The sequence below is a fragment of the Zonotrichia albicollis genome, chromosome 16, assembly GCF_047830755.1.
Source record: "Zonotrichia albicollis isolate bZonAlb1 chromosome 16, bZonAlb1.hap1, whole genome shotgun sequence".
Lineage (NCBI taxonomy): Eukaryota > Metazoa > Chordata > Aves > Passeriformes > Passerellidae > Zonotrichia > Zonotrichia albicollis.
Window position 1 is genome coordinate 6,127,345 of NC_133834.1, and position 21,416 is coordinate 6,148,760.

The 21,416-nt window shown below is 45.8% G+C and overlaps 1 protein-coding gene across 1 annotated transcript in view; it reads right to left on the bottom strand.

Moving 5' to 3' along the window:
* Positions 1-21,316, bottom strand: part of FAM20C (FAM20C golgi associated secretory pathway kinase) — a 55,436-nt gene extending 34,120 nt beyond the window's left edge. The window contains exons 1-3 of the mRNA XM_005487458.3: positions 19,649-21,316; positions 17,680-17,855; positions 9,351-9,429 (exon numbers count right to left, since the gene is read on the bottom strand). Coding sequence (XP_005487515.3) covers positions 9,351-9,429; positions 17,680-17,855; positions 19,649-20,172 — 779 coding nt within the window. The 5' untranslated portion in view covers positions 20,173-21,316. The remainder of the gene's footprint in view (positions 1-9,350; positions 9,430-17,679; positions 17,856-19,648) is intronic.
* Positions 21,317-21,416: the final 100 nt, after the last annotated feature.

Here is a 21,416-nt window from a genome sequence, read left to right on the forward strand (position 1 = left end):
ACCTGAGAGGCTGCAAAAAAATTGGAGCTGGCTCTGGGAATGGGAAAATTAGGTAATGGGAAAAGCAGGCTCTGCCCTCGTGGTGGCACTGGGACAAGCTGAAGGGACAGCTGCTGTCCCCACCTTTTCCAGAAATGCTTCTTGCTGCACCCCATCCTTGCACTGTCAACAACCCCTAGCCCCACATTTCAATCCTATGGAGAAAACCACGATTTTGCTGTCAATTGTCTGCCATTGCCAGCCCACAAGGCAGAGCTGGCTCAGAACTACAGCACTGCTCTCCCTCCTCTTGGCTGGGGCTCACTCAGGGCCCTGACACAAAACCTGGGTTTGCAACATGAAAGGCTGAAAAATCTCTGGGTTTTATGCCCTGGGAATCAGATTTTCTGCCTAATAAACCCCCTAAAGAATCAGATGCAAAAGAGGTTTGTTTGAAATTTTTGGCTGGGTTGTCTTAGAGTGGTGATTCAAACAGGCACAGAATACAGGAAAACACAAATATACTGGGTCAAAATTCTCTTTTTGTGTATCATGAGATAGACTCAAACTAAATACAAGTCAGTCATACTGGAAACCAAAGAAAATTATACCAATTATTGCCAGATTTCCCATTAAACCTACAGATTTGTTTAACATCTCCATTTCTTTTGCTGCTGGTGCCAGCTAAACAAAGCAGTTTAAAATCCATATACAGCCTGTGTATAGCTGAGATCTGTGTGCAATATTTCTGCTATCACAGGTCTCCATGGCCAGCCATACATGTCCTGGCCAGGTGAACACCCTGGCAGGAAGAATTTGGACAATTAATTAGCAAGGTTTACCAAAAGGGCCTTGAAGTGCAAACAGGATCACTTGGATGCTGCTGCTGAGAACAGTATCTGGCTCATGTGCTGGCTTGGGGTGTTTTATTATCCACAGCACATAATCCTGCACTTTAAGCTGCTTCTATTTACAACAGTTTTGCTGTCCCCCTGCTACTCTCCAGCTCCCACACGTTTGCAGATGCTACTTACTCTGTGTTTCTGCTACTTCTTCACATGCAAATGAGTCTTTCAGGCTTTCTCACTTGTATTTACCCATATGCAGAACACTACAGCAGGGTGAAAAATTATAAATTAAGAAGAAAAGTACTAAGACTATTGAAAAGGAAAAAAATTAAAACACAGGAACTTCCAATGTGCCCTAAATCTGTGTTATTAACAGCTATTATGGCTGTATTTGAAAAAATTATTGAAGTGTATTTGAAATACACTTTTTTTGTTGTTTTACAGCAGTGAGTCACCCTCAGCACCATGCCAAGGGCATAATTTGGAATTGTGCTGTGCCCTCTCTCCTAAGTTTTGCCAAACCCTTCCTGTCCAGACCTGCAGGACAGGCTGTGGGTCTGTCCTAAATGCCACAGCATTTTTGCACTGTCACAGACCACAGATCTGTGCTGCCTGAACTGGTGACCTCTGAGAAGCTGAGCACGGGTCCTCAGCCCTACACTTGCTGTTTCATCAGATCCATTTCACTGCTGCTTATCTCCTGCCCCTTTGGATGGCCAGCGGCCCTAACTCAAAAACCTGTAGAAATGTTGAGGCTTAAATGAGCTGACAAACTTCAAACAAATCTTGGAGCAAGTGGCCAAATCCCCAATTGCCTCCTCCAAAGCGCTGGTGATCCCCAGAGCTATCTCTGTGTGAGATAAAGACCAGGGGCAGAGAAAGAGCAATTTAGCTCCATAAAACATCCAAAAATAACTCCTCCCAAAGGGCAAGATGAGGATGGTGCAACTCATCCTCAGGACAAAGCCGTGTGTGCTGCTCCAGAGAGAAAACAGCCTGTGGTTTATGCCACAAGTCTTGCACAAATCATTTTCCCCTCCCTGAATTTCGGCCTCTGGAGACTACTTTAAGGATTATAAATTGTAGAGAAGCAGAGACAAATTCCCATGGAATGTTTCAGGGTAGCAGTATCTGCATATCCCACTGAAAACATTGTGGACACATTTTTTGTTTTTGCCTAGATTTATTAGGACATCTTACCTCAGTGCTCCACCAGTCCCCTATGTGCCAAGCTCTGATATTCAGCAGTAAATTACAGACTGTGCATTTCATGCCAGCTCTCTGCTTTTCTGCACCATTGATACATGGTAAACTGTGTGAAGTAAGGAACTGAGGAGCTAAAGTGCCTCTCTGATTAAAAGACAAAGCCACAGGACTGCACTTCTTGGTATGCAGAAAATTAAAGTGAAGAAGTGGCTTGATTAAAATCAGACACTGAAGATGCTTCTTTCCTAATATACTGTGGTAAAAAAAAAAAAGAGTTAGCTGCTGCAATAACTGGCTTTTAAAGAAAAAATAAACACCAGCATACCTTTGTTCCCAAAGACTAATTAGCAAGATTCTGTGAGTACCTAGAAGGCAGCTAATCAAGCAGAGACAATCCTGTACTGTAAAATGTGACTGCAGACTCAGGTCTCCCTTCAAACAGGGTTAAGGGGCAGGTACAGGCAGCACATGTGCCCATTTGTGTCAGTGTAAGACAAGAACAAAAAGAGATATTGAGCATCCTGTTATCATCTGCCAAAAACAGCCCAACAAATGAGATGAGGGAAAATGGAAGGCTGTGCAAAAAGCCCCAGACAGAGATTGTGGTGTTGGCATTTCTGTGAGCTACAGGGCAAAGCCTTCTCTGTCAGGAGCTGAAGATGCCATGGGGGAGTCAGGAGAAAAGGATTTTGGGGATAATTCACCAGGAGTGGTGGATGGCAGCTTCCCAGTGCTGGGATGGAGCTGAACCCCATGGAGATGGTGATTTCCAGCACACAGCCCTGGTTTGCTGGAAGAAGGTCTGGTCCCTCCCAGCCCTGGGACCCACATTGCCCAGCCCTGGCTCTGAGCAGATCCTGCCCTGCTCCAGGAGGGGATAATCCAGGGCCAGCACAGCGCAGCTGCTGCCCACAGAGGGAAGGAGATTTATCTTCCCTTCCTGGCACAGTGAAATCTGCTGTCACAGGTCCCTGCAGACCCTGATCTGAACAGACAACCTTTGAGCTACCTGGGCTTGCAGACATTGACTCTGGGGTCATTCCATCAACTTGTTTGCAGAATTCAAGTACAAATTGCTCCTGAGCTGGATGGGATTGATCAATATTCCAACCAGCAGCTGCTGAGCTGTGGCAAGGGGAAATGCAGAGCACAGTGGTGGACAGAGATTGCATTTCACTGCTGTCCAGGGCCATCAGTCAGTCTCAATCCTGATCCAGCTCCCCTTGAAGTCACCACAAATTTTCCAATCTGCATAAATGAGATTTGGACCAGAGGCACTGCTGAGTCCTGAAACACAATTGGCACTGAAATACTGAAGAAGTCTGATCTGATGAACAGGATTAGTTATAAAAGAGAAAAACAATTCATGCATAATATATCAAAAGTTAAAGAGCTAAAATACTACACAGCATCCTCCACTGTCCTTATTTAGGACCACATTCAGATCTCATGCACTTTAAATATCAAAGGATATAATTCATCCAGTTAACTCTAGATGTATTCCTGATATAAGTACAATCAAATGTGCCTATCAGTCTCATTCAGGTAAACATTTCAGCAGGGACTTGGCTGGCAAGGATTTGAATGCCCTTAAAAAGCCCCAAATCTCATGGATGAGGTCCATAGAATACCTGATTACTGATTATTCCTTGCAGCAGCAATGAAAGCACTTCCTCTTCGTGACATAACGAGAGCATTCCTGGCAATTTTAAAATACTCCTACATGAACTGAAGGCTGGGATTGCCACTTTCAACCCTTCCAAGCAGTTCATTGAGCCCCAGCTCTCCAATAACCCACCTTGCACAGAGGCAGTGACTGGCACAGCAGCACTGCCCATCCCAGGGACAGACCCCAGTGGCTGGGCTGTACCTTGACCAGTGACCATCAGCTGGGTGTCACACAGCACACTGCAGAGTGCCAGAGTGCTCATCCTGCAAGGCTCCTAGCAAGGCAGCCACTGGATGCACATCTCACTTCTCTAGCAGCTCAGAGAAAACACTGCAATTTGATTTAATTGCTATGTTGACTTATAACAGTGTGTTTATACTGGATGCCTGCCAGCTCACATGTAACAGGTTGGCAAAACGTATTTCCTCAAAACAGCATGAGATGCAATGTAATAAGGAAAGCAATCTTTCAGCAGCCTCCATCCTGGAGTTCATTTCAACTCCTCTGCCTTGGAAGCAGTGCCACCAGTGCAGAAGGATTACAGCACCCTAATTGATATGATAATCAAGCCTGGAGGCTGCACTTCCCAGGTACAACAGCCACGACTTCAGACAGGGAATAGAACTGAGGGAAATGAAAGTGATTAACAGTTGTTTGTTTTACAGGGATTGTTTGGACTGTTTAATATTCCTATCAAAGGATGCATTATTTGTTGAACAGTCCCAAAAGCAAATCAAAGAGAAACTTGAAGAATGTTGCTAATCCTTTGTCACTCTAAGGATGACATCTAAAAGCCAGTGAAAAGCTGTGCTTTGCCAATTGAAACAAAAAGTCACAGAATCATATTCTTATTTACACTGGGAGAGACCCCTAAGATCATTGAGTCCAACCACTAACACAGCACTGCCAAGCCCAACTCCCAAATCAACACCCAGCACACAACTACATCCCCAGGTGTCACATCCACACCCCTGAGGGACAGCATTAGCTTTTCCATGACCTTGGCTGCTTGATGTCAGCCCAGCTGTGTCTTTGAGCCATGACACAGCTACAGGAACATTATAGCACTGAAGGTGAGTGTGCTTGTTTCAGCAGAGAAGCAGTTTGCCCCAGTCTGTGGCTACCAGCCACTTTTGTGGGATGGGTCAGGGCTCTGAAGGCTGCAGGAACTTGGAGATGCTCCCATGGGCAGCATTATTTCCACAGCAGCAAGTTTCAGGAGGGACAGTGAGAGTCAAAGTTTCAAGTAATACAGTCAGCAGTGTTTGATCAGTTAATGAATGCTCATGATTCCAGGGGACTGCATTTCACCACCCCAAAATCCTCTTCTGGCCTGTTATCCCCCTGAGATTAATTGGCTCTACTTTATTAAAGACTTGAACTGCAAACTTCATCTACTGGAAGAAAAGTCATGTGGCTCTTTCTAATCCTGTACTGTGACTTGAAAAATCAGAAGAAAAGAAAGAAGATGTTAAAAATATCAAGTAAAATCTTAAGTTGGAACAGAACTGGCTTTTATGTGTTCAGTCAAAACTGAGTTCACTAGATACAGTAGTATTTCTTTGAATGGAACAAATAAGCCTCAAAGATTTTATAATGAATACCCCTTGCACACATTTGTACAATGCAGTCTATAAAAATGGGAATGAGAGATGTCATTCCTAAACACAGACCACAAGACACTTTTCTCTCAACTCCAATAACAAGGTATAATTTTCTATCCGATCCTATTTGGCTTTTCCATAAGGAACTGTAAAAACCTCTTTCAAAATCCTGGCACCAGTGTGTGCAATAGGAATCCTAACGCTGGCTCTGCTGGAGCAGAATTTCCCTCTTCAAGAATAAAGCCTTGGGAGGAAAAAAATGGTGTGTTGGTTTTGTGGCTGAGCCAGCTATTTAACTCCACAAGCCAGCAGAAACAAAGGGAAACCAAATAAAACTACAAAGCTACAAATGCTCCTTTTGGACAAGTGAGGCAAAAATCTTTTGACATTTATGGCTCTACCCATCCCTATCTGATAAGTCATACAGAAAGCTGCAACTGCAGATATCAGCAGTCATGGAAATAAATTTTATTATGTTGTATGTACAGTACTAGTACAGTTAGATACACTAATCATGGGAGGAGGGGAGGTTGCTATTTTTTTCCTGTCCCATGTGGTAATAATTTTGTATGATTGAACTGTTAGGAGCTAAATAAAAGTACACATTAACTGTAAGATACATTGCAAATACATTAAATCTTCCCTGGAGTTTTAGCAAATACGTGCTTTTTCTATCATGCATTTGGAATTATTATTACTGGGCCATAGGATTTATAAATAGATTTGGCTTCTTCTGCAATACTTTATGGGCAATTATTTCAGAAATGAAGATGCAGAGCCATGGATAAATAAAATAATTGCAGCTGATCAGGCTTTATTTACTGCTATCACATTTCCCTGACTGCTACACTTCCCTCATTTGCTCCACTAGCCTGAATCAATGACCAGCAGATGAAGAGCTGTCAGTTAATGTCAGACACAGAGCACAAAAGATGCCAAAGGCTGATTCTCATCTCCCCATTTCCAAATTCTGCCTGGGCTCTTCCGGAGCTGGCTTGCTCCGTGGATAAATTCAGAGTGGAATTGGGAGGCTGGGAAAGGGCAGAGGAGCTCTGCAGTGTGTTCAGCAGTTTTCCAGGGAGCACATTTTGCTGTGGCTGCCCTGTGGAAGGCACTGCCAAAGGTCTGGAGGGCTCCCCTCCTGTGAGCAGATGCCCAGCTCTGTCAGGGAAGGGCTGGCATGGTCTCTGCTATCTGCTGCAGTGCCACTCCAACAGGTATTAATTCACTTTGGAAGGCACTGAGTGCAGCTTTGTGTGGCAAAAACAGCTTTCCAGGCAATTCCAGCAAACCAAATCCAAGCAGAGCCTGGGACTGGCCTCATGTCTACAGAATAGCCTCCATGTACCTCACAGCATCAGCTTTCAGTATTTGAGATCTCAGACAGGATGGGAAACTCTGGATTATCAATATTCCTTGGGATCAGGCTTGAAATCCCACACTCAGCCCTACCTAATAATTGTGTTACCTGGGGTTCAGGAAGGAGGTTGCTTGTCTGAAGAGGCTTATGAAGTCATGAGGAAAAAAAAGTGTAATTTCTGCTGCTTTGAAAATCCATGGAGCTGATAACACAGAAACAAGTGAAATGTAGGGATGCACCAGGTGGACACAAACGGAGTGCCCACCAATGGGTTCCTTCAATGAGCTCATCTCAGGAGTAGCCACCAGGACGACATTTTATGGCTCTCAAATTAAACTATTTAGAAAAAAATTGTCTGCCAGCCCTGATGAGCAGAAATGTCTCTGAGCTACCTACAGCCTCCTGTCCTGGGAAGGAACATCCAGCTTTGTGAAGTCTGGATAAAAAGGATACCCTATAGAAAAGGGGAAGCACAAGAAGCACACACAAGAAACATCATGGAAAAATGTGGAGGGTCTTAGGAAGATCCTACAAGCATAAGTCTCATAGATTTAAAGCCTTTTAATTTTTTTTTTTAAATTTCATTCTAGGCTGCTTATTTCTGCACAACGAAATGATGCTGCAAACCTCTCCAAGAACTTCATCAACCACAGTCCATAAGGTGGAGAAAGAGGCCAGGGGGACCAGATGCCAAAGGAGCTGTGAAGATTTATGCCAGCTGAGCATCTGGCTCCCTGTTCCCTGTTATCAGAGTGAAGACAAATGCCTGCAAACACCCTCATTCCAAACCACTAATGCGCTCAGCCCCACTCAGCACAATGGCAGCAGTGCTGCTCCTGGAAGGTGTGCTGCCTGGAAAAGCAGCTGCTGAATGCTCCTTCCAGGGGTTTATGCAGTGCAGAGAGCAGTGAGAAAAGAGGGGGTTGCTGCCCCTCAAATCAAGCCAAGGGAATGAATAAGACATCATCATTTTCTGGTTTTGTTCTAGTGGGTGGTAGTAATTGCTTCTCCACAGGAACATGGCTACACCTCTGTTGTCATCCATCACCTTGCTGGGGCTGTGCAGTGTGCACAGTATTTTGATTTGACCTCATTAGCACTCCCAGAATCACAATGTCACAGCAATGACAAAGGCTGAGATTATCTGCATCTGAGGAGATGCACACAAGGATCATAGCACTCACTGTGAAAAGCCAACAGTGCAACCACGACTCTGCCAAATACTCAAAGGCAGCCTGAATAATCCCCCTGGCTCTTGATTTTGCATGTGGGATAAGTCGTGATTAGGAATTGTGCCTATATGCATCAAACCTGCAGATAAAGGGGATGGGCTCATGCCCTGGTGATCTAAAAACTCAGGGAGAGCACAAGGAGAGGAAGGGCAGGTGCTGGAGCAGATGCTCTCTGCTACCACCTTCCCTCTGAGCTGCCAGTATCATCTGTGCTTCCTCCAGCCTCTCCCAGGCAGCCAGCAATCCCCTGGAAACGTGGAGAGATTTGTGTGTCATTTGGGAAATGACACAGAGGCACTTGGCCTTTGCAGAAATGCCTTGTGCTCTCTGGAAGGTCACAGGGTTTTCTTGTGATTCCCAGGATAGAGGCACATAGGGAGGGTTCCTGCTCAAACTTGGGTTGAAGGAAGATCAGACCAATTTTTTGACCCTTCTGGCAGTCAAATAAAATCAAGTCAAATCTGTATTTGTCTGAAGTCAACCTACAGCAAAATCTGTTGTGGAACAGGGAATCTCTCAGCCTTTAACCAGCAGTTCCCCCCTGAGCTGTGCTCCCCACTACAGCTCTAACACATATTCCAAACCTCCCATTCTCAGTTACTTTGGTCTTCTATGGATCTTCTTAGAGGAAATTAACTGAACTTCCCTACAGTGAGAATGGGAAAAGGAAATGAATTGATGATTCCAGTGGTACCCTTGACACAGATCCTGAATAGCTCCATTAAACACTTTGCAGCCCTGGGTGTCTTTGCTAAACCCTCTACAATGAGCACAGAGTCATTTTCCTCCTTACAACACAAACATACAGGTCAGGATTCAGGAGTCTGTTTTGTATCTGAATAATTTCTCTCATCTCAATGGGATCCAGGCAGGCACAAATCAAGGCTGCATAATCCTGGTCCCTCCCTTTCTCTCCAGAGTCATTACCTTGCAGTACCACTCTTGGATAAACTCATTTTCACAGACTCAGCATAGACCCAATGAAATGACTAATACAACTCTTTAATGCAAACAACAATAAATCAACTGATTAAATTCTAATATATCGGACAAATACTCTTTAGCTCTTCCCAAAGCTGTTCTGAATCATCTCTCTTGTCTGGCCATGCTCCAGAGGAGCACTGACACTAGATAAAGCTCAGACCTGTGGAATAAGTTTACATAAGACAGAAATGCTGAAAACATCCTGTATTTATGACAGGAGATTTCACAGAGATCACAGTGAATAACATTCCTGAGAAGACTGTAATGTCTCTGAAGCCTCCTCAGCATTTCTTCCCAAGACCAGCCTAGAAGGACAAGGGATCACCAGACCCTGGAGCTCCAGGCTCAGCAGCAAGGCTCAGGAAGCAGACACATTAACCTTAGGAGATCCTACAGCAAAATTTAACAGCTGAGAAAATGGCTGCTCCACCACAATTCCACTTTAAATCACAGACTTTTTAAACTTACTTCATTGGTTTGAACAACGCTTGTCCATAGTTCTGGAATGTCATGATCAGCTTCAGCTGGGTGCCTCCTGATTTCATTGCTGTGGGGGAAAAACACAAAACAGCTTTAAAATGAGACATGTGGATCTACTGACACTCATTTTCCTGGAAACCAAACCATATCTGGTTTTCTCTGTATCAGTTCAGCACTGTGGCATCAGAGTGATCAGGTTCATCCCAGCTGGGCAGTAGATTATTCAGCAGAGTGCAGTGAAGGGCTTTGAGTGCTGACCAGGACTAAACATGGATTGTATTTCCTGACAATTTTTGCCTTTTTCTGGTCACTACGGGCTCCATAAGCACCCCAGATTAACAGTATCCATAGGAGCAGAGAATTGGAATCCTGTTTTCTCCATCTCTTGCTTTTGGAGTCCCTTTTAAGAAGGGATTCACACTGGGAAGGGAGATGGGCTGCTCTCAGAGGCAGCTGCAGCTGGGATGTACAGCCCAGTGCACAGCAGACAGCTCCTTAATTAAAAGTATGAGCAGATACTGTAGCAATCTCTGATCTCTGCTGTGATTTTAATAACTGTTCCTGAGCAGCAGAGATATGTAAATTCCCCTCCTCTGTGCACAATGGAAATGAAGCCCAGCCACCACCTTCCAGGGATCCCAAGGTGGTTCATACATGAGAGCCTGGCCTGGCTGGGAGGGCACAAGAGGACAGTGAAGGTGACAAGGACAGTGACTTTGCTCCTTTCCCAGCTGGGAGATAATGGGAATTTGATACTCATTCATACCATTCTGAAAAACTTGGACAATGCCACATTAACAGCTGGATTATAGTGTTTTTAAAATTTGGATTTTTAAAATAACATATGTAAGAATTCATAAAAATGCATTTTACTTGATGATAAGGCTGCTTTAAAAAGATAAACATAAGCTTCAGAAAACAGCTGCTTTTCTGCTGTCTCAATCACAAGCTTCCTAACAAATGAAGTGACCTATAGCCTGACTCCTAAATGCACCTTTGTGCTGGGGAGGCCAGCAGGGCTGGGTGGATGAGTCAGTCTTTTAAAGATGCTGTCTAGGAATCATCAGATAATCAATCCCTTTCTTTGCAGTTCTGACAAAAGCCATGTCAACTGGAGAACTACATAAATGTCAAGTTATCTTGCTCTGTAAATTCTGGCTGAGGGTTGCCCTTGTTCCACCTATGCAGCTGTACATGTTTTTTCTCTAACCAATGCCATTAGCTGCACATCCTTTTAATTACTCATCTCTGTGCCTTATCACTGATAGGTCATCAGCTCTCTTTCAGCACTTGTAACCTATATTTTTGCAACAAAATGCTATGCAAATCTGGTCAGTGTAATTACACTTCTCCTAGAATAAAATCCCTCCTCTCCTGCTGTTTTGCTGATCCCAGCCTTCTCTTGCCTTTCCACTTTATCCCAAAGGAACAAATAAATAATTAGAAATTAAAGGGCATTAAGCAATTTGCACTGAGCAGGTAAAGCAGAAGCAGAGGGATTTCCTGGATTAAACTCCCTCCCCTGTGCAGGACAGGTCAGTTGAGCTGCACCTGAGGGCAGGAGGAGCACAAAGCATTTTTCATGCCCAGCTCAGGGCCTGAGGACAATGAGAAGCAGAAACTTTCCAGCCCAAACCCTGCCTGTGGTGCCATTTGTGCACTCTGGAAACAGCCCTGGTTAGTGTGGGCAGATGGAGCTAGAAACATGGAATCACACAATGGTCTGGGTTGGAAAGGACCTTAAAATCCACTCTAACCCCCCTGCCACCACAGCAACGCAAAGAAAGAAAAAAAAAAAGGAAGTTCCAGCACACCCTTCTCTAGGCACAGAGCTTCATATACTCAAAGGACTGGTTTCTCAGCTAATTAAAGCCACTCAACAGATAATGATTTTGTTAGCAGCCAAACTCAACAGCGAGGATGTCATCACCAAGCAGGGAGAAGCATGAAGAAGATTAACAATTCAGAATAATTCTTCCATGAGACACAAAAGCCTGCTTTCCTGTCAGAAGGAACTGAGCTGAAGTAAGACAAAAGCATCTCCCTCATCTTTTTAGATCCATCTTATTGTATTGCCTTAACTGCTTGCACCAGTGGTCTCGCCCCAACACAAGTTTTGCTGGCTCCTCTAGTGATGCTTTGGAGCTCTGAAAGCAGAGGGGGACACTGGTGGGGACTGTGTCCCATTGTGCTTTAGGGCAGGGCAGGGCAGGGCAGGGTGGAACCCACATGGAGCATGGAAAATGTCCCAGTGCCAGAGCTGCCCCTTGGCTTCCCCCATTGCCCAGACTCACTGCAGCTGTTCCCACTTTGTCTGCTCTTCCAGTGTCACATCTGTGCTGGCCAGGCTGGGGCTGAAGCAAGGCCACTCTCCACATCCAAGCTGGATTTTAACATTGTAATCCCTGCAGAGAGGGGAACACCTAAGCCTGGACCATTCCTTTGAGCTGAACAAGACCCTTGCTGTACCTGCACACCTTGCTGTACCTTGCTGTACCTGTAAACTCCAGCCTTGGAGCAGCCCAGGGTGCCCAAATTTTGGGGGTGGGCAATGCCAGACAAGAGAAGATCTCTCTCCACTCCAGATCAGATCACTTCCCCTGTCCTAATTTAGCATCACATCTGCACACTGGCTCCCCTCTGCTTTTCTGAGCTGTGCTCCTCCCTTTCCTAAACATGTCCCTCTGGCCACTGTGGCCTGTCATCTTCTGAGGGTTTGTCCCAAACAAACATCATTTGCCCATCTGGAGATGTCCTGGTGCCTTTATCTGCTGCCCACAGGCCCATTCCTGAGGAATGCACAACACCCAGGAGCAGCACATCCCATTCTCCAAGGAGTGCAGGGTGCTGCACCACTGCAGTCTGTCACATCTGTGATCAGCAGCTCCAGGGATTTTTACAAAAGCCTCGCAACACAAGGCTGTGCTGGCTCCAAAGGAACCACTAGTCACACTCTAAATTCAACTTTTTTTTTTTTTTTGAAGTATTTTAATATACTGTAACACCATAGGTCACAAACAGCTCTGAAAAGGCTTTATAAACCTGCTAGCTCACAGCAGGTACTTCAAATCAAGTCTCACACAGCTCCTGGATGTACTGGCACACTGCTAAAAACAAATCCCAATGCCATCATTACTTTTCATCTTCAGGCAATTCAAAGCCTCTCTTTTCCCTCCAAATAGAAGGAAATGGAAAGCAGCATTAACCTTTCCTGTTAACCCAGTGTAAGAGCTCTAGGGTGTGATCGGAAATCTTCCTAACTTCAGGAGGCTTTGCAAAAAATTCCCTGAGATATCTTTTTGCTTGAATGTTTGAGATTAGAGTCTTGTCCAAAGATTAGTGAGATTGGGGGGATTCCTTCTGTTTTCTCTGGCAGACTTTGGATCAACCTGCAAAAATCCCCACTCCATTTCCATTTCTGGCTTTCCAACTCCTCTGTTTTGCTCCATGGCAGCCCTGATGCTACCAGCCTGTCCAAACCACATGGTTTTCTGGTTGAGAGAGAGAGTACCAACAGGATCTCTGAACTTTTCCTGATTCTTTTGGTCAGCATCCAACAAACGTTTCAAAATGTATTTAATTATGCAGAGCTAATGCCTGAGAGGTGAGATGCAGTCACAGCCTGGGATGCAGTTAACATCTGAAACAGAGGATGCTCAGATCCATTTTGGATTCCTATTTATAGATGAAGCTTAAATCTAACATAAACATGTTGATTGACTTTAACAAGCAATGCTCTGCCCCAGGCTGGAGACATGGCCCTGTACAAGCTGTAAAGAACATATTTAAAAATAAATTCAAGCCCTCATCATCTCTTAGTTTGTCCATGCTCAGCCAATTCTGCTAACTTGTTGTTTTTTTTTTTTTGTTTGTTTGTTTTTTTTTTTTTTTTTTTTTTAAAGCTTTTTGGACTTTTAGTGGAGAAAGTAAAAGATTTCTGCAGGGGAAGAGATCTGTGAAATTATTCTACGGCTTTGCTGTACATTTTAAGTCCCCTCCTTTCATCTGAAATTGTACATTAAATCAATCTGTTGACTCTGGCAGATTCATTGTTTCCCTAAGCAGTAAATCAAAGATGCTACATTTCATTGTTTCTCACAAGTTCTCAAAAGCCCTTCTTCCTTTCCTTTGGATGAGATGCTCACGATTTTCTTTAGAGCCAGAATTTATGTTCAATATTTAGAGTCTTGTCATTCCCTTTTCTCTTTTCTTTCCCTTCCTTGAAGCAGAGTCCACCTCAGGTAATTGCAGCTTTTATTCCCAGTGTGAGTAATCTCACACACTTGCTTTCTAATTACTGCCTGCACAAACTGAAGGCATCACAGATTCACAAATTACCTCAGCCAGGTAGTCAGCTCTCTTTACAACCACAGAATTAAAGAATCAAAAAAGAATAAAAAAAAAAAAAAGTCCTAGCTCCTCAGAGGAATTACAAAGTCTATAAAAATCTCCTCTGGACAGCAAGATCAAGTCCACAGTGCCCCTTCAATGCCCCATGCCAGAGCTGGTGCTAAACTGCTGATAGTGCTGCCACAATTATGCACAGACATCTTGTAAATATGCAAGAAAATAGCTAACTATGGTTATTTATGCATGCAATAAGCAGCTATGAAAGGCAAAGGAAATGTGCAATTGCCTGTGCTTCTGAAAGCCAGGCTTCAGTACTCAGTGGAAAAACAATTCTCTCTAGGCTCCTATTTATGGCAAGAGGAAATTTTCGGTGAATTAAATCAAATTAAGAGCTATCCCTTTATGCTGAACGAAATGAATAGGAAATATGTGTATATATAGATTCAGGGCACAGAAACAATCCCAGCCCAGGCCTGGGTAACCCTGTCCTTTCCCGGGCCAGCTCTAGGTGTCACTGTGGGAGCTGCATGGCATGGCATGGGATGGGATGCTCCCTCCCATCCAGGGATTTGTTCCATTTAAACTTCAACATCAAGGAAATGTCACCTTGGTGCTCCCTGCTCCTGGGAATTGCTCCTGTCACCGTTTTCATTTTAAAACCCCACGGCACACGGCAGAGTGGTGTGAGTGGTGCTGGCAGATGTGGGGGATCAGCCTGCTCCCCACTCCCACCCATGAATAATGCAGGGTGAGCAGAGAAATCACAGCGTGGCCAAGAATGCTGCTCTGCTGCAGTTTGGATCTAATTACTGCAGGTATCAGGCAAATCATCTAATTCTATTAGAGCCAAAGTAAATCTGAACACTGGGAAGAAACTGGATAAAGCTATATCCCATTTCACCTAATGCATGTAACCCTGTATATTTAATTGTCCTGCTTGCTAAAAGGAGCCTGAAGACCAGGCATTATCAAGGTTTCAATTTATTTTATACTCCTAACTTGACATCTTTCCAGCTGCCTAGAAAAGAAAAAAAAAAACAACCCAGCAAAAATTGACCATAAGGAAAAAAAAACCACCAAGGCTAATTAGAAGATAAGCAGGAATATGCAAAGAATATAACAGCCCTATAAATGTCCTTTGGTCAAATATATTACTCTTTATTAATCAGCTTACATGCTTTTGAATCCCTCTGCTGCTCTGCAGTAAAGCTGAAAACTGGCAGGAATTACTTTAAAACATGTATTTTTAAACATCCAAAGAATTTGCAACATAAGAGAAGTTGCATTGTGCAAAAAATAATTTAAAAAGCATATTAGCAATATGCTCTTTATTTCTTTGCAAGCTGACAAAGCTCCTGGACCCCCAGAGGGTCAGGCAGAGTATGCTAACACCAAAACTCAGTGTATGCTAACACCAAAATTCAGATCCTGGCATCTCCATATTGGCAAAAGTCCCCTTCCATTTCCATATACTTGATTTTAGACTGGGATTTATTTGTAGGAATCATTCTCTGTCCGTTCCCATAGTGGCCAACAACACCACCAAATACACCTCGTGGTTTAATTTATGGAAATTATCCTGATTCATTGCTAGAAACCATGGCTCTGTGTTTTTGTTAGAGGCATAAGAGGCCCTACCATGCTCTTAAGAGCCTTGTTCAAACATTAACAGAGACAATCCCAAAGGGACTTGCTAATACCAACCATAAATCTTCCTCTGTGCTCCCATGGCCCTTTCCCCCCATTGATCAGAAAGCTCCATCAAGATCAGAATTAATGGAAAGCCCATGGTACATCTGTATGACACATTAGGTGAAATCATGGCCCAAGGGAAGCCAATGGCAGAAACCCACTGTCATCACCAGGGTCAGCATCTCACTCCCATTTTTTATGATAGTAACTCTTTGCTGCTGGGCCAGCTGAAGCAGGGAGAGGTGAAGCCACGTGTCCAGAAGCACAAGTGAACACCAAGTCCAGAAGATCAAATGAAGAGTAAGCACTAAACTACTATTTTTACTCGTACCTCCCTTTTTTCCAGCTTCCATGTCCCTAATCCACCTCAGCCACCCCCTGCTCTGCAGGATGGACAGACTCCATGGCTCGAGCACTGCTGGGTTTGCTGCAGACCTCTCCTCCTGCACAGACAGTGCAGCTGAGCTCTGGACTGCTGGGGAGGTGAGCAAAGATCAATACTCAGCAGCCATGTGGTACAAACTGCTGCAGACAGTGCTCTTTGTGCAAACCTCAGGGGATGGCTCTGTTGGCATCACCTCTGCCCTCTGGGGACAGCCTGGGCACTGCTCTGTGTGGGGACAGGGACGGGCACAGGCTGCATCTGTCCCTCCCCAGTGGATGTGCCCAAGGAACAATGTACACTCACATGTTACCAAGGGCTGGCTCAATCCCCATTTGCATGTACCACTAATATTCCAAAAACTGGTGGGTATTGAGGTGCAAGGTCAGGAAAGGTGAGGGCTGTGTCTGGGGGAAAACCACCCAGGTTGTGTCCATACAGTGCCCTCATCACCCTCCAGCGCAGAACAAAAGAGTATGGACAGTCAGCTGCTACCTGCAGTGTCACCTCTGAGCTGGGGAAGGGAAAACACGTAGCTTAATGGGCAAACATGACCCCCTAATGAACCTGATCCAGACTTTTGGAGAGAGAAAACCATCACAGGTTAATAAACAAGCCCATGTTTGTCCTCTTTCCTGAGCTGCAAGTCCACTGGACCCTTGAATCCAGCATGTGGGATGGCACTGGGTACCACAAAGTGCTTTATTCAAAGGGCTGCTGCAGCAGAGCAATGCACTGAGCACAGCCAAGATTCACTGGGATGAAGGTCTCCTGTGGCATCCTGCACTTTACACCTACTCCATCCCAACCAGCTAAATCAGCCCACTGCTGATGACCAAGGATCTCCTTTATTCCTGCTCAGCAGCTGCTGTGATTCACACAATGGAAACTGTAAACCTTAGGGCTGCTTGAGCTATTCTTGCCCAGACCATTTCCTGCTGAAGCCAGGGGAATTTTTGCCTTGCAGGGTTAAAGACCTGCTGACCTCATCCCACGGTGCCAGCACACCATCAGCACTTTCACAGAGCTCCTGCTATTTCATCCCTCTGAAAGGGACTTTGCAACTTTGTGGTCAGCACAAGTAACTCCATTTTCTGCCTGCTGGATGGAAACCACTGCCTGTGCTGCAACTCCCTGCCTCTGGAAACCACGGGGTGTGCACTTGTTTAGTATCCCAGGGCTTTCATCTGAGGTTGTGACATTTCTTCCCCTGTGCAGCTACGTAGCTAAATTCAAGAAGACACACGGTGCCATTAAACAACCCTGCAGAAAAGCCCCGAACGGTGTCACCTTGTTTAACCAGAGCCACAGGCTGACATGGGCACATCCCTGTTGAGGATTGAGAGGCAGAGCAAACAGATCTGAGCTCTGCTCATCAGGAGGCTGCCCTGCCTGGAGCTGCCTGCCATGCCTGGGGAAGCTGCAGCTCCTGCAGCCGCAGAGCCCGCGGTGCCACCGCAGCCACTGCAGGGCAGCCTCTCCTCCCCTGGCAAGACAGGGCTGCCAGCCACAGCCTTTTAAATAATAATAATCAGCCAGAAATACAAATCTAGCTGCTGTCTGCTTCCTGCCATCCCCCCCCTCCCTTTTTTTTTTTTTTTTTGTCAGCGTATTTATTTTAAATAACTGAAGAGGGCACTTTCAGCCTGGTCGTGACTAAAGGATCTCTGACACAAATGGGGTTTGCCTTGCTGGCAGACTTGGCAATTATTCAGGTAATACAGAGCTGGAATTATCTCTTTTTGTTTAACAGGGAAAATGAGCAGGGAAGTCGGAAAGCAAAGTTGCAGGGATGCTGGAGAGAAGCCATGCAAAATATTAATACTCAAACAGCAGTGAGATCCTGAACAAAGAGCAAATAATGATAAAAAAATAGCATATATCCAAACATACCAACACTGGTTATCTTTTGGGAGACAAGGTCTTGCAGTAAAGCCTCAATTGCAGGATTATGTCTGGAATACAGCTCGTACCGATTAATGCCAATGTGGAATTTTAACCAGTTTGGGTAGGAGTCTATGGAGGTCTCTCCAGTTGGTAAAAATTCTTCATGATGATCTTCATTTTGCCTACCACCAACAAAAAAAAAAAGAAAAAAAAGAACAAGAGAAAAACCCAAAGTTGAGGAGAAAGAAATAATGTTACAGTCTGTAGCACTCATCAAGAAACAGGGCTTCAAAATGTGACAACTTAGGAAAGGCAAAGCACTGCAGAAGGGAGAGAGATCCCGGGTTCCTCCCTGCACCAGGAGCCTTCTCTCACCTGGGACCAGTGGGGAGATGGATTCCCACTTCCCCTCATCCTGCCTGACTTAACACCCATGAAAGTCAAAATTCAGAGAGGCATCACTGAGCATTGGCAGAGGCTCTTCCATAGCAGAAACACAGAGCTCAAGTTTTACCTTGTGTTTAGGTTACATTATGCTGCACACAGCTTTTACAGGTCTGACTCAAATATCAGCATCATCCTGAACCTTTATTTAACTGGGGACATGGGGCAGAAAACCAAGATTTCAGCAGAACATGAGCTGTGGTGCCCAATGCACCCCTCCCTGCTCCTTCTTAAAGAGGGAGAATGAGAGAAGCTGCATCACTCTGAACTGACTGCTAAAGAAGAATTGGCTGATCTTGCCCCTTCCCGAGCAGCAGGAACCAACTACAGCAAAGAATTAACTAAAATTATCACTACCTTCTGAAATTCACTTTGGTTCTGTGAATCTTGGCTGCAGCCACTAAGGAAAATATGTACAACAGGCAGCTGCATTGTGGATATCATGTTGATTTCACTCTTCGCCTACTGAACAGACTAACCCATATTTTGATCCAGAGTTCTCTGTGTTTACAGTCATCTCCAGATGTTCAGGCATTTGTGACATTTTTTTTTTTGTTTTCTTTCTTTTTCTTTCAGAGAACCCAAAACTTTCCAGGTTATTTCCTTTCACAGTCAGTTAGGATTATTAGATGGAACGGGCCTGGACAATTCACATGCTCATAGGGCGGAAATCAGAATTATTTATCCTCTCTTTCTAAAGGTTTAGATCATGCTGGCTGCTCTGCAGCTTGACAGAGCTTTTGCACGGTACAATGCAGCTGTTTAAACATTACAATGTCAGTGTGCTTGGAAGAGGGTGCTGTTGTATTAGACAACCCTTTTGATTTTTCAGTCATTGAATTTCTCAGCATTTCTTAGGAGCCAACAGGGCATACGATTCACAGAGGCAACTGACTGCTTTGAAGGCTTGAGAGCAGCGGAGGTGCAGGGCACTGGGAATTAATTGAGGATGAAAAATGTAGCCCAGATCAGACCCTGAAAGCGGAAATACCTGCCAGCATGAATGCCTTTGTGGCACTCGAGCCTGCTTTGGACAAAAGTTAATGTATTACTGTCTGGCCTCACTGCTCAGCCCCTTCACCTCTGGGTGGGAGACTGGGAAGGTGCTGGAGAGGAAGGCTCGCTGCGAGCTCACCCTCTTCCTCACACCGTTCTGGCAGCATCTTCCCTGGCTGCAGCTGCAGATGGGGCAGACCGACCCCTTGGCCTCAGAGCTCCAGCGCTGCCGTGCTCCCGTGTTTATTCTGTATTTTGGGGCATTTATTTTCCGAAGGAACAGGACCGGACGAGCATGTGAAGGGTTGCTCTTTTTCCCGGTGACCCCGAAACGCTCTGTGCTTATTCTGTATTTTGGAGCATTTATTTTCCCAAGGAACACAACCAGGCGAGCATGTGAACGGTTGCTATTTTTCCCGGTGACCCCGAAACGCTCCGTTCACCCCTCTGCCCACTTCCTAAAGCCACGACACCCTAAATCCCGCATTCCCACGGAAGGGGGACACGCCACGTCCGCACCCGCGGTCCCACTCACCACTCGGGCTGCTCGGCCGCCCGCGGGTTGAACCTGATGTCGCTGTTGACATTGAAGAGGAGGTCGCCGTCGGCCAGCGGGGGCAGGGCGGCGCGGTACAGCGGGTGCTCGAAGAGCGCGGCCAGCGGGGCGGCGTTGCCGGCGGGGGGCGGCGGGCGCGGCGCCCCGGGGCCGATCAAGCGCCGCGCCCTCCCCGCCGCCGCCGCCGCCGCGCCCCCGCCGCCCGCGCCGCCCGCACCGCCCGCCGCCCGCTCCGCCGCCGCCTCCCGCGACTGCGACGAGAGGTTGGAGGCCGGCTCGGCGCTGAAGTCCTGCAGGATCCGCAGCGTGTGCTTGCTGGGCCAGCGCGGCGCGGCGGCGCGGGGCGGCGCGGCGGCGGGCGGCGGGCAGGAGCAGCCCGGGCGGCTCTCGGGGCCGCGGCGCTCCAGGCGCGGCAGCAGGTCGATCATGATGTGCATGGTGCAGGCGACGAGGAAAACCATCAGGATGAGCACCCGGAACTTGCGGACCAGGAGCATTTTCATGGCCGGGGCGGCTGATGAATTACCGGGGGAGGGGGAGGGAGGGGAGGCGGCGGACAGAGCCCCCCCGGGTCGGGAAGCGAGCGATCAAGTCAATAAAGTTACCTCCATAGGCGCCGGGAAATAAACAGGCTAAACCCGATAGGTCCTCATGTCTCAGTATCATCAAGAACTTGGGAGGGGGAGGGAAAAAAAATATAAAAGGGGAAAAAAAATTTAAAAAAAAAAAGAAAAAGGAGCTCCGGACCGAGCCTTTAAAATCAACAGGAAAACAATGCCAGCGGCATGGTAATATAGAAAGCCATCTGTTCACGATTTCTCCCTCTTTTTATTACAGGGATCACAACAAACAGGGAAAACTGGCTCTCGGAGAGAAACCGGCATCAGACACAGGCGCTGATTAAATAAAATTTAAAAAAAAATGGGGAGGAGGAGGGGGGAAAGAAAAATATTAAGAAAACCTGTGCAGAAAGGCGACAGAAGAAAAAAAATCATCCATAATATTTGGCTGTGCTGGAAACGCAGACTCCTTTCCCTTGGATTTGAGCAGTGATGCAGCAGAAGCGCTCCCCGCTCGCTCTCGCTCCCTCTCTTCTCTCAGACTCTTTAAGAACATTGGCTGGAAAATCATTTTCTTAGAGCGGTTCCAGTTTCTTCATCCATCGCGTCCAGTGCTTGGGAGAGATTAGTAAGTTCAACTGAGATCGAGTCTGGGTGGCTGCTGTATCCGAGCTGGGCTTGTGCTTTGGCTTGGGTTGGTTTTTTTTGGCTGCAAAACTGTCTGATGGCACAACTGCAACATAAAGGTTAAATATGGCACAGAAAAAAAAAAAAAAAAAAGAGGGGGGAGAAGGAAGGATTAGAGGAAAGAAACTAATAAAAATCAGTAGAGGTTCTTTTTAGCGAAGAGGTCTTTGATCTCTGCTGGGTCTTACAGATCTTTCTTTTAAAGAGCGAGAGAATGGAAGAGAGAAGGGGGGAGAGAAGGAAAAGGGGGGGAGATCTTTGGCAGGTGCAGAGTGAAAACCTCTTTCAGCTACACTGAATTCTGGAGACTGGTTGGACTAGTAGCTCTGCGGCTCCAGCTTTCAGTGGGTGTGTTAAATATTATGAGCGAGCCATGATTCCTGCCTTCCTCACGTCATAGTTAGGAGATTGGCTAAATAAACGCTACAGTGATAGTAACAGGAAAACCTCAACCAAAAGAGGGTTTTTTTCCCTCCTCTCCTCCCTCCTTCCCACCCCCC